This window comes from Galendromus occidentalis, unplaced genomic scaffold, assembly GCF_000255335.2.
Source record: "Galendromus occidentalis unplaced genomic scaffold, Mocc_1.1 scf7180000077524, whole genome shotgun sequence".
NCBI lineage: Eukaryota > Metazoa > Arthropoda > Arachnida > Mesostigmata > Phytoseiidae > Galendromus > Galendromus occidentalis.
Window position 1 is genome coordinate 1,146,577 of NW_003805512.1, and position 12,637 is coordinate 1,159,213.

General features: G+C 51.2%; 1 protein-coding gene across 1 annotated transcript; it reads right to left on the minus strand.

Moving 5' to 3' along the window:
* Positions 1-9,827: 9,827 nt before the first annotated feature.
* On the minus strand, positions 9,828-11,189 carry LOC100899518 (uncharacterized). Its single transcript, XM_003747713.1, has one exon. The coding sequence runs from the start codon at positions 11,187-11,189 to the stop codon at positions 9,828-9,830; it is 1,362 nt and encodes a 453-aa protein (XP_003747761.1).
* Between the last annotated feature and the right edge of the window lie 1,448 nt (positions 11,190-12,637).

Below are 12,637 nucleotides of genomic sequence, written 5' to 3' on the forward strand. Positions count from 1 at the left end.
AAGAAGAGCACCTCTTCCTCATTGTCGGCGCAAAAGCTCAACGGTGGCGAGGAATTTCATTGGTACTCATTGCCGGCGGGATGTTTTGGAGACGCTTACGAGTGTTCCTCCTTCGACTCGGTACGTTCTATTCATCAGTCCACAGGTCGGGACAGAAGCGAAAGTACGCCGATGCTCCTCAAGGAGCGAGCGTGAGTGCGTGAGTGTGTGTGTGTATTGAAGATTGCATGAACGCATTCTACAGGAGCAGCGGCAGAGCACAATCGTAGCGACATCGGACTATCACCACGACGGCGGCGAAGACCACGACCAAGAACCACCACTTCCGTTTCTCCACTACTACCACCGTGGCCGTTACGGTGGACCGGGAGATTCTGCCGCCGGAGGAGATCCTTCGAAGGAATCCAGCGAGCGCTCGGACAACCTCAGACAGCCATCATGGCGGCCGTACTCCGGCCCGTCGGGACCTCTCGCTACTCGCTGGTTCTAATGTCTGTCTGTTTTGCTGCTGCCGCTGCTACCGCCCGAGTTGATGGTTTCAAGGCGTGCCCTGGCAAGCTATTCCAAACGTTTCATTCGTTAATCGCTGTTTCCTGAGGCCTCCGCTGTGCCGATCTGTGGAGGGTGGATATGACTAGCAGGTGGGAAGCGCAAATCGAAATCCCTCGATGAGAACATGTGCGATTTCTGATACCCTAGAATGTGTGTGAGATTCGTGTGTGATGCTTAGGAGCTCCAGATATCGATTGAGTGGCTCCCGATCACGGAGTGTCCGATTCAAAATGCTTATCGGAGCGAGGCATGTGGAACTGTTACCCTGGAGCCCCGGGAGCCCCGCGTCATCTGGCGAGCTTCACGTCCAGACGTATTCACCTTCATCGGGTGACATGCTCCCTTTCGGTACAATCGATCGGTTTCTACCCTTCTCTGAGGCCTTTGTCGCCGGAAATCTTTGGCCGGAGAGTATTCAGTGCTTCTGACTTCGAGATGATTTGCTCGTATTCGTGATTGTGTTCCGCCCGTGAAAAGTTCCGAGAATCCTTAGCTAGTCTGACACGTTCCAGACCCTTCTGCTCTTGTTGTCTCGGTTTTCTGGGACTTTCCGTTAGGTGAGTGATCTTCTTCTAATTCCGTGTGATCAGACGGGTGGTTCCAGCCGCGGACATCGCTGTCTTCTCGTTTTTGATGCGGATGAGTCGCTCCGTTTGATCTATGAAGACTTCGATTTGATCGCCGGTGATCAGTGATCCCGTATTCAAAGTTCAAGAAATTATGCCCGTGGAGCGTGCCATGATCTGGAGTAGTCCCAGTATCGTCTCCCTCTGCCTGTCCTCAACTCGCGGCTCATTCATCGAATACTCGAGTGTGTATACAAGATTCCCACGAAATCAGAAGTTCTCTGGAGCCTTCGGCACAAAATGAGCACTGCTCGCAGCGCCCTTTCATGATTGTCCCACGTCTTTGGCGCTTCTGGATAGGGGCATCGCTCGTTTTCCCGAGATAAAGGCCCTCTCATATGACTTGTTACAATTCATTCTTTCAGTTTAGGTAGGCCTAACAATTTTCCCAATTTTTTCGATCTTCGCGAGTCAGCTGCGACGCCGGAATCCAAGATGGCCGCTCTCAGTCAGTTCGCTCATCCTCTTGAAGTATCCCGCATTCAGACCGCTCTCGTTCGTGTTCAGAGCACTGAGCACTGTAGCTGCGAGCTCGGGCCCTTTCGCCGGCCCGCCTCGGCGAGGAAACGGGAGTAGGGGACAGCGGACACGGCGGGAATCTCGATGGCTCCCTCGACTTCTCGTCGGCTGTCTACGTTGGGACATTCTGCGACGGCGCGCGGGCTCCTCCGCTGCTGCGGCGGGCTTGACGGGGGAGCCGGTCTCCCTTCCTCAGCCTCACCCCTTCTCTCCCCGGGTTTGAACTCTCTCATGCTCCTCCTTTCGTTCGCGGTTATTCTCCCTCACTCTTTCTCTTTCTTGGTTCGTTGCTAGGCAACGACCGCCGGGTCGTCGCCATCTTGTATTTCGGCGTCAGGTGGTTGTTAGCCGAGCGAGTGATGCTCGGCTACCGCGGTTCTCGAAAGACGCTCCACTGCATTGTTTCTTTCGGAAGGTTCGTGTGTGATTCTGCCGGTTCGGGGCTTCTGAATGGGATCGGTCAGGAAGGTCGAGACCGTCCCCTTCAGTCAGAGTATCGTTTCACGGGGCATGATATGGCAGCGGAAACAGCATCATCATCGTCGTGGTCAACGTCGCTCATCCAACCAACGAAGCAACCCACGCCTGCCTACAGCAGCCACTTGCAGGCCACCACTCGCCAGGATACCAGTAGCGAAAGAGCGGGTTAGTTGGGATTACTCATTGCACAAGCCGAGCATTTGAGTAAATACGGTGTGCGTGAGATAATCCTAATCGAACCGTTCTGAAGCATCGCTGACGGGCCCTCGAATCGGGCGAGCCAGCTCCTCGACGGGTGTTCGACAGGCCGGAGTGGGAACTCGATTGTGAACTTTACGGGGAATGGCCGAATGTAAGCAACGTATCTCAGAAATGTAAGTGGTCTCCTTCCTCCGTGGAGAAGTATTCGATTGCGCGACGGACCAACCGGCGAGTGTGTGAATCGACGGCCTGGCTGGCTGGCGAGCTCTGTCGGTGGCACCGGTTAGGCAAACGGGGCTCTCTCATTTCAATATGGCGTTACGTATTGCAACTCCCCTTCCGACTTCATGGCCGTAGCTTTGATTCTTGATCTTTGTTGTTGTTGTTGTTGTTCCTCAATGGATCCGACCCGCTTATTTTCAGCGTTCCTTCTCAGCAAGCGACCCGTTTTTGTTTTCGATTCATTTGGCGCGCAGAACCGTCGTTTCCTCTCTCTCGCGTGAGGTAACTCGAGAAGATTCGACCTGTGACGTCGTTTCGGTAGAGTTCTCGCGTGACCCTGACTGAGACTGCTGGAATAGTTTCCCGCTCGGAAATCCCCACGGTATTTCCATGTCTTGAGCCCGCATGATCAGACGTCTCAAGTTTCTGAGCGTGCCTTGACATTTCGAGCTCCCCTGTATGATTGCCTGCTCTTCGGTGCGGCAAGTCCGCTGCTCGTGCGCAATCCCTCCATCGTACGTATGCTCACGAAGCGTTACGGGGGGTTTCTCTTCGCTCGTTTGCGAATGGCCTCCTGGGGAGACTCCGTTAGTTCGCTCTGATCTCCAACGGCTGAAGAGAATGCTCTGGAAATCCCTTGATTGGCCTGCATGAATCTAGAGGGAATCCTAATCCGAGACTTGCGGCTCATATGGGGTTATTCAACGCGCAAGCTTCCGTATTCGATGCTGCGTGTGCGTGAGATAATCCTAATTGAACGCACGTTACTGTCTACAACCTGAGGATCAACCAGTCACGGCTCGTCCGATGCGCCTAGGTGAGATGCGATGCTAAAGACCAAGCTCAAGATGTTCTCTCATACTGTCGCTCCTTTAGATGGAATTCATCTCGATTAAGCCTCTGCTTGGACTTCTAGTCGAGTGGGCGGTGTTGAAATTCGACCCGAGGTCTCAAGCACTCGAAACTTCCTCTCGAGGTTGGGGCGAAACTCCAGCCAGACTCGACATTACATTTTGGGACTCACCGGCCTCACCTTCCATTTCAGCCGTCGTAGTGTCGACGTGGAGTCCCAATGAGCAGAGGAGCCGTTTTACGAATGATTGTTCAGTCACCCGGTGTCGTCGGCGGCGTGACGATCTCGAGCAGTATCGGTAATCGCCTCCGGAGCGTCAGCGTCCTCGTTTGGATTTGCGTGGGCAGAGCAAGACTGACCATCCCATGAGAAACGTTCCAGAGGATGGTCGCCGTTCACAATAGCTCGTCGCTTCGGATTTGTGTAAAGTAACTCTCTTACCACCGCGAGGAACTCATCAACCCGCGTGAGAACTCCATTCCGATTATGCTTCTGAGCTAATCGATAGGTTTCCGGGAAGACGACGGACCGGGTTTGGAGAATGAATGAGTGAGCAGCTCGCGAAAGATTGTGTCGTCAGTATTGCAGGACAGTCCACTCAGTCGATAATCTTCCGTCGGTGAGAAGCTGCTCGAACGAACACAGAGACGAGGAACGGGATTGACCATGTCACACGCTCGATGTCTGATCACTTGTGCGTGGTTCAATCCCTTTTTGAGCTCTCTCGGTACTTCACGTTCTGTGCGCTTCCGCGAGCTGGCGAGGACGTCGCTCGCATCGCTTCAGCCTCCATGTGACCGGGGTCTCGCTCCCCCCACGAATTTCCCTGCTGAGCTGCCAATCGCTCTCGCGTCGAATGCTCCTGTGGAAGGTCAACGATCAGGACGGCCAGGATTGGATTCGCACAGCTGCTTCGAGAAAGGTATACGTTTCGTCGGGGTTATTTGACGCGCAATGCTCTTCCTGAGAAAACGCGTGTGCGTGAGATAATCCTAATTGAACGTTATACGGATCTTCTGAGTGGAGCTATAGGTCGAACGCTATAGGGGGAGGGAAGAACCCCGCGTCGGATCTCTCATTTGGTTCCACAGGAGGAGCACCACACAGAAGCTCGACTCAGATATGAGTGGTCAGTGCATGGGGCATGTGAACTTGAAAACACAATTCTTAAATGATGATCACCAGCCAGCCGGAAGAGAGCCTTCGATATTCTGCTCCCGAGGATATCATATCGCTACCTAATTCGTATTAGTCAGAAGGTCTCGACTCTCGACTCAGTATCGGGGCAACCGTGATAAATCCAAGGCTGCCCTGCATCGGAGGCATCAACCCACGCAACCTCTCATTCTCACATGAAAAGGAGATCCTCCACTCGCGGGCCTCGACCCTTTCTTCTCCCAGTGTCGAAGGCAGAAGAATAGATCCGCCCCCTCCCGCCTGACGATTGACACGTCAGCATAACTTCGGATAGGGGGTAAAGCGCTTTCCTGTAGGGAACCCTGAGCTTCTAAAATTGATATCTCTACTTCTCGGGACCACGCAATGTCTCACGTGGAATACCATTCAATAATTCCTCACGACTGGGAATGCTGATGTTGGGAATCCCATTCAATAATGCCTCACGCCTGGAAATGCTGATGTTGGGAATCCCATTCAATAATTCCTCACGCCTGGAAATGCTGATGTTGGGAATCCCATTCAATAATTCCTCCCGCCTGGAAATGCTGATGTTGGACTAGGCGACCCCTCGGGTTCCGGGGTTCTGTATACCTTCGAATCCTCGACAGAGGTCACAAACTCATCCCTTGAGGAACAACCTGTGCCCTCCTGATGAAGCAGAGGCATTGCAAGCCAATCAGCCCCGTATACCCCGGCAGACCGTCGGGTGGCAGAGCCGCCATCGTAGCCCACCTCCAATTCAGAGCCCGAGGCCTTTCATCGGGGACGGGACCCCGGTCCCACAGTTTCATCATGTCCCTCACACTTCACTTTTATTCGTCATGGGAACTTTTTTTTCCTCTCGGATGAAGTCTCCCCGAATTCCGAAATGAAATCGGATGAAGGCGAACGGGGTTATGAGCTGCAGGCTCTGCACCATACCGACTTCTCGTCCCGCTGATGAAATGGAAGTAATCTCCGCCTCATTCATTCCTCTCCGAGATAAAATAAGCGCAACTCAGAACGATTCCATCGGTAAGACCATCTTGTTTAACAGGGTCTCATCAGAGACTGTGTGGGAAAGGCTTGCGATTAAATATCAAACGTAACTTTCCCAGCTTGTACCGGCATATCGATTCCCTCCTTGGTTGATCGTGGAGGCGAAAGATTTCGCGGACTCTCAATCAGTCATTCTATCCTCACAAGGCCGTCGTAGCCTCCGGGTGAGGCTTAGAGCGGACTTAATGCTCAAAACATAATAGAAGAATGTTCTCTTTCAAGAAGTCTGGCATCGATCGCGATTCTGCAAAGATTCAGGAGTTTAAATCATTTGATTGAGCTGAACTCATGTCAATGCGATCGGAGGAGGACGCTTCTCTTACCTCATCATACGCAGAGGAACATTCACGACAATAAGACCTCTGACCTCGCTCGTGATTACGGTCTCCGTGGCAACTTCCACGGAAATCTTGTGATTTCATTGACAATCGACATGAAAACCGGGAGCCTGAAATCGGAGATTGCGCAGTATTTCATGGAATTTCCGAGTTTCATTTTTCGTCTCCTGTGCACGTGGCACGGTCTCGAAGTCGGATTTCCCATGATCAGAATCCTCGGTCTAATTTTCTGGTCAATCGCCGGGGCTTCGTACCTTTTCACGGAAACTTTGTTCGTACTCCAATCGACATTCTTCACCGAGGTGCAAGTGGGCCTCTCTGAGGTCACAGGGGCAGTCGGTGCTCTGAATTTCATGTTGACAACCTTCTATTCTATGTATCTATTCATGCTTAATCACAGAGCTGTGGAGAGGTTCGTGAACAGTGATGTGAAAAGTGCTGCGGACGTCTTCGTTCCCGTGGTATGCGGCATGCCATTTCTTCTGTCGTGCGCGAGCTACATATCCAGATCCGACAATATCACAGTAATCTTAGGCTACGTGAATTACATGAGTTTCGACATTTCGATGGTGACGTATTTTGCCATCTATCTCAATGTGACCAGCGATGTATTGATCCGGCTCGAGAAACTCCACGCTTTGGCTCAGCAACGGGACGTCGATTGGAACTCTCTGATGCGGGAGAAAATGAGAGTCCGCAGGGAGCTCCGCAAGGTAAACTCCATATTCTCCTCATCTCTCGCACTCTTCCACCTGGAGCTATTCATGGGAACCATCTTCGACCTTTCGACGGTGATGGGGGAAAGAATGCAAGCTCAAGAGAAATATCTCCTCATTGGGAGCTTATTCACTTACTTCATCATCTTGACCCGAGCGTCTCGGAAAGGTTCTCGAATCATAACGTTGTGCTTCGACACCGAGTTTCATCTTCAAACGCTCCGGGCCCAAAGAACTCACCTGCGAAACAGAACTGACTTGACGGAAATTGTCGACCTTTTTCGATTCCGCGAGGAATGGGACTCGCTGCAGGTCGCATGCTTCACGTCGAAATTCGGCAACTTCTTGAAGTTTCTGTCGACGCTCGTGACTTGCGTGGCAGTAGTCCTGCAGTTCGACTTCAAGGTTGTGCGAACTATCACGAATTTAGCGAGACAATCTCCGTGATCATTCTCCGAGTCTGATCCTGACTCCTCCAGTCTGTGACAATTACTTGAGCTCGATCATCTTGCTTGCATCATAGTGGCACACTACCCAAACGCCTCAATGTCCAAAAGCCGTGGCGGAACACTGGAGCTCGTAAGGCGGGAGGCATCCGGCTGGGAGCCAGGAGTTCTCGAGGAGATTCATCCGGCTCCTTCTCACACAGGGTAGATACGCATGCTCTGCAGCGAAGGGTACCTCTCCTGACTAGAGCGGCCAACTCAAAAAAAGCTTCAGGCACCTGCTCTCCGTACGGAGCGCCGCTCACCTCAAGAGCAGCTCCGGGGAGTCGGGCATTTTAGCTCGAACTTCCGCTCGGAGAGGAGTAGTATCATGATTTATCATGCGAGAAGGCGGGAAGCGACGGAACGGCGCGGCCAAAACGGCAAGGCCCATGCCGAATGCCGAATGTTCTCGTGGTTTCGTGTTGAGAAACGCTGTGTACGTAGCAGATCAAGAGATTGAGAACCGTCTATAGATTGGATAGGATAGACAGTGCTTTGATGACTGGAATATATGGCCCCATACATACATAGTCAGCGGCGTGCCATCCCTCCGCGCCGCCCGGGGCCGTGAAGGAACTTTCCCATTCTTTCCAACGCGATCGACCAAAAGGCGGCCCGCCGCGGGAGTATTTTCTTGGAGAGGTCTGATGGCTTGGAAGTGACGAAACGAGCCAGCAGAATTGCCGTTTTTCGGATGCTCAACTCAAAAGTGCCGCCCCTTCTTGGATGCGGTCTGTGAGAGAATCGAGCGCATGGAATGACTCCAGCGATTGCTTTCAGTGCGTTGAAGAGTTCCCTGAGATAGGAAAAGTAGAGGCTTAAACGTGAAATTTGAGATTTAGATCAGGACCACCAAAGACTGCTCGACGAGCTCTCTCAGCTCGGAGACGAACTTCAAGGTCTCCGCCTGCGTCACGAAACGCTCGAAAGACGGGAGGATTCACCTTCCACGGATCCCCGAGACTTTCCTCCGATCGACCGCCAAGTCCGCCGTCGGACCAAGGAACAAGTCGGAGTGCGACTGAGCGGCGCGGCCAAAAGGGGGGGACCAAAACGGCGCGGCCAAAACGGCGCGACCAAAACGGCGCGGCCAAAACGGCGCGACCAAAACGGCGCGGTTGCTCGAAGATAACAGCCCTCGTGACTTGTCCACCCCCAACGTTCCTACTGAGCATTGACGATGGAGGGATGAGACGGAATCTATTCATGACGTAGACCAACGCGTTTTCCCTTACGATCGGGATCTCTCCAAGTCACCACTCGAGGTTGGGGTGCTACACGATCTGCGGAATTCTCGAATTGTTTAGCTCTCGAAAAGAAACGCCCGACAAAGAATCCTTGATATAACGAGAAACGAGACCCGCAACAAGGATTGTCCTGGAAACTTCAAACCAATCAATGTATTCACGAGACTGTACTGAATAAATTTGTATCGGAATACTTGAAGTCGTTTATTAACTGAAGACCAGTTTATGTACCTAGCCCAAATATTCACATAGGGATTTATATTATCAAGGAAGGCCTGGCTGGATGCCGTACGTGGCCATCCGATGCAGTCGCTCACTGAAGCAGTCTTAGAGGATTGGAGAAGGTGACATACAAGGCTCGGATTCTTATGCATGAAAAAATGCGCGGAAATATGCGAAGTATGCGCATAGATATAGGTGGATCTATGCGCATTTCGACCACCATGGGCCACAATCGTCAACCGACTAGCCCACGGACCGATACATCGACTAATTGACGAATTGACTAATGCAGCGACCTTAATATTTTGGCTGCGCGATTCCGAGTGGTTCGAAAACTCCGTGGTAGTAGACAACCGGTGGGAAAATTTGGCACCACTACCACATAATGTACACCGGCTCGAAAACACGTTCGTTCGAATCTATGGCGATGTTCACTTGCAAGGATGTTCATAGGCCATGACACTAATAGGAAAACTCATCGTCATGAGGGTTTGTTTTCGAAGTTGCCTCTCGTAGCAGGCTTCAAAGCTCGGCACGCGTTGCTCGTGTTCATTCTAGAATCCTGTGTTCAATTTGTCCCACCGCGACGGAGCTCTCGGACATTTTGTTCCTCATTTGTGTTCGTTAGGGCTGGGCATTCATCGCGGCATTTTTTCCGGAAATTCGCGCATCCATCGCGGCATTTTTTCCGGAAATTCGCGCACCCGACAAAAAAATGCAGAAATTCGCGCACTTATTCGCGGCTCGTGTTTATTTTTAGATTTACAACAGGTTAATTTATGTACAGTCTTAGTATCTTACAAGCACAATAAATTCAGATTCCCTCATTGTTATGATACAGCATGTTATACATACTGAGGTTTCCACTTTTTATACAACGTCTGTCGTCACGGAGAACCCCAGAGTACTGACTGAAGGATCGCTCCGCGGCGACACTGTTAACCGGCACGCTCAGACAACTGAGAGCGATGCCGGCCAAGTTCGGAAATCTGGGTGCTGCATTTACCCAGAACTCGACTGGATGCAAGGACGCTCTAAGCTCTTCCGGGCGTGAAAGATACAACTGGAGCTCCGCTTTGGCTAGGTTGTCGTCCTCGAACCATCTCACGTTCTTGATGACGAACTCAGCAGGAATCTCAGTTGTACTCAGGTTGACGGATCGAAAACACGGCAGGCACGAAAAAAGTCAGCGGCCGGTTGCCTGAACTTGGCCGTAGCCTCCCCCGAAAGATAATTTCGCAATCTTTCAGCAGATTTTTGGAGCGCGATCCTGGTAACTTCGAGGTTTCCTTCATGAGCCGCAAAAACTTCCAACCATTCGATGAGCAGGGCCATGTCTTCAGAAACTAGGTGCGCGCTCACTTCGTTGCTTTCATACTTCGTTAAAGCTTCCATGATACGAGGGGCGTATTCCCTCAACTGGGCTAGCTGAGTTTCGACGCAAGGGGAGGCGCAGAGGTCTCTTGTTTCCGAAAGCGAACTGCTCGAGCTCCCTTCCATTTCTTTGGTGAAAAACTCGTGGTAATTCTCAAGATACTCCGCGTGGAAAAGGGCTGCCCGGAACCAACTATTCCATCGGGTAAGGACTGGAACTGGAGGGAGCTTTTCGATTTTCCCGTTATCCCTCAGAAATTGTTTGAACCTTGCTTTCCGAGCCGGGCAAGCCGTGAAGGCTCTCTTGATGCTGCAGACAAGCTTATTCACCGTGCGAAACGACGAGACCCACTCTTCGCAAACAAGATTCAAGAGGTGAGCGGTGCAAGTCACATGGGTTCCGTTGAGGAAGATGTACTTCAATGAATCTTTCCAAGCTTTGTTCATATACGTAGCATTGTCTGTTACGAAAGCACTAACGCGTAAGGGAGAAATCTCGTATCTTTGCAAAATCTTCAGGACCGCATCGCTGACCGTTTTGAAATTTGTACTTTCCAAAACGTTGCATTCGAGGAGAAATGCCTTCAACGTTGGCTCTTCGACCTCTTCACAACATGGAATCGCCAGAACGTTGAGGATGTAACGATCCTCTCTGTCTGTTGTTTCGTCGCAAACGATCGCGACGGATCTACTTCCTCCGAGAAGTTCCTTCAAGTTCCTGACGTGGACATTGAATGCTTTCGGAAGGTAATTTCGACGAAGATTGCTCGCCCAAGGGATGACCCCGCAAGACTTCATATTCGATTGGAGGAACATCCGCAACTTCGGATTATCGAGGGTATGCAACGGGATGTTAGCGGCCGCAAAAGCTTCAACGAGACTCACAAGCGTCGATTCCTTCTCTAGCTCTGCTTCACTTCGTTGGCCGAGAGCTTCACTCAGACTGACCTGAAGCTTAGCTTTCTTCGATAGAGACTCCTCCAAGGACTTATATCTTCGTTTGTGACCCTGGGTCTCAAGGTGTTTACCGCAGCTGTCTTTCCTCGTATGGTCCACAGCGATATTACACGTGCTACAAAACAGGCGATCCCCCGATGCATGGAATTGATTGTCTGCGAACTCTTTCGCCCGCATTTCGGGGGTCACATGTATGGCCGTTCTGTTCCTTCTTCTCGGAGCGCTCATAATTCGGATGGGGTGGCGCTCGGAAGCGCGGTCTCTTTTATGATCTGCCGCGGAGTAGCCTTATCGGGGGGTCGATTCGTCTCCGAGGCGAGGTTCCATAATCGAATCTTCAACTTACGGTCGGCTCACACAAATGGTCACACGGAGTATCCTACATTTAATCTCGCGGAACTTCCGAGATCGTTCGATTTCACCATCGGATAGCGCTCGCGATTCCTCTGCGTTGTTGACACGGCGAACGTTTCGATCGTTTCTCTGGCCTCGCCGAACGCACACTTGGCGAACATTTCCGACTTGCGCGGCGTCAAGAAGCGCGGACAGACACTCCGCCGATTGCAATCAGTATCGTTTCGCATCTAGTTTCGAAGCTTCTACATTGTCTGCTCGAGCTCCTCCGATACCAAGGTACAAGGAAAATGACTTCAGAGTTGATTAGAGCGTTAAAAAATAATTTCGAATAGAAACACGGAAATTCGCGCACCCGACAAAAAAATGCAGAAATTCGCGCATTTATTCGCGCGTATCGCGCGCGCGATGAATGCCCAGCCCTAGTCATGGTCGAATTTGATAGGCTTGGGATGAGGCATTGTTCATGCTCCTTAATTCCCCCTTATCTATATCATTTATTAAGGCCAAATAGTATGCTCGTTTTCATGGAACGTCAGAACAAGGACACGGAGGCTGAAAACACTGGAGGCAAGAAACCCCTAGCATACGTTGATCAGTCGTAATCGAGCGTTCTGGAAACGCTAATGCCACGATAATGATTCCAAGTCTAGTTTCATGGACATTTTGGAGAGGATGTCCGAGTACTATACTTATTGAAAACGCGTAGTTCTACGCCCACATACCGCCTGAGTCACCGACTCGGGCACCCGGTAATTTGTTTCTTGTAGTTCCCGCGAGAGCGAGCTTCCTCAGGATTCTTTCCCGGGACCCCAGGTCAAAGGCTGCTTTGTAATCGATGAAGACAGCATAAAGAGGAGGTTGGTTCGGTTTCACCGCCGCACAGTGGGGCCAAACCCGATTTTAGGCGGCAGAAACTCAAATTCTCGAATCGGGGAAAAAATTGTCGCATCGTGTAATAGGATAGCTGGGGACTCCCAAAAGACATGCCTCGCCGCTAGCGGAAATCTCAGTTGGTAAAACGAGACCGTCTTTTTGGAGAGAATTTTCCGCTCGGGCCGTCTGATTTTCTCATTGCATCGTTGTTTTCGCATCGCGACAAGTCAGATCGATCCAAAATGGATTCAAACGTCGAATGTGAGTCTAAACACGCTATAAACTAGTCGATGATGATCTTTTCCGATGCCGGAACCGATTTCCGAGGTCTCTCCTCGTATTTTTTTTTGCCCGTAAAACACTCCTTCCCGCCAAGCTTCTTCATCGAAAAAAAG

Coding starts and splice junctions, on each gene's coding strand:
- LOC100899518 (XM_003747713.1), bottom strand. CDS start 11,189: ATGCGGGCGAAAGAGTTCGCAGACAATCAATTCCATGCATCGGGGGAT.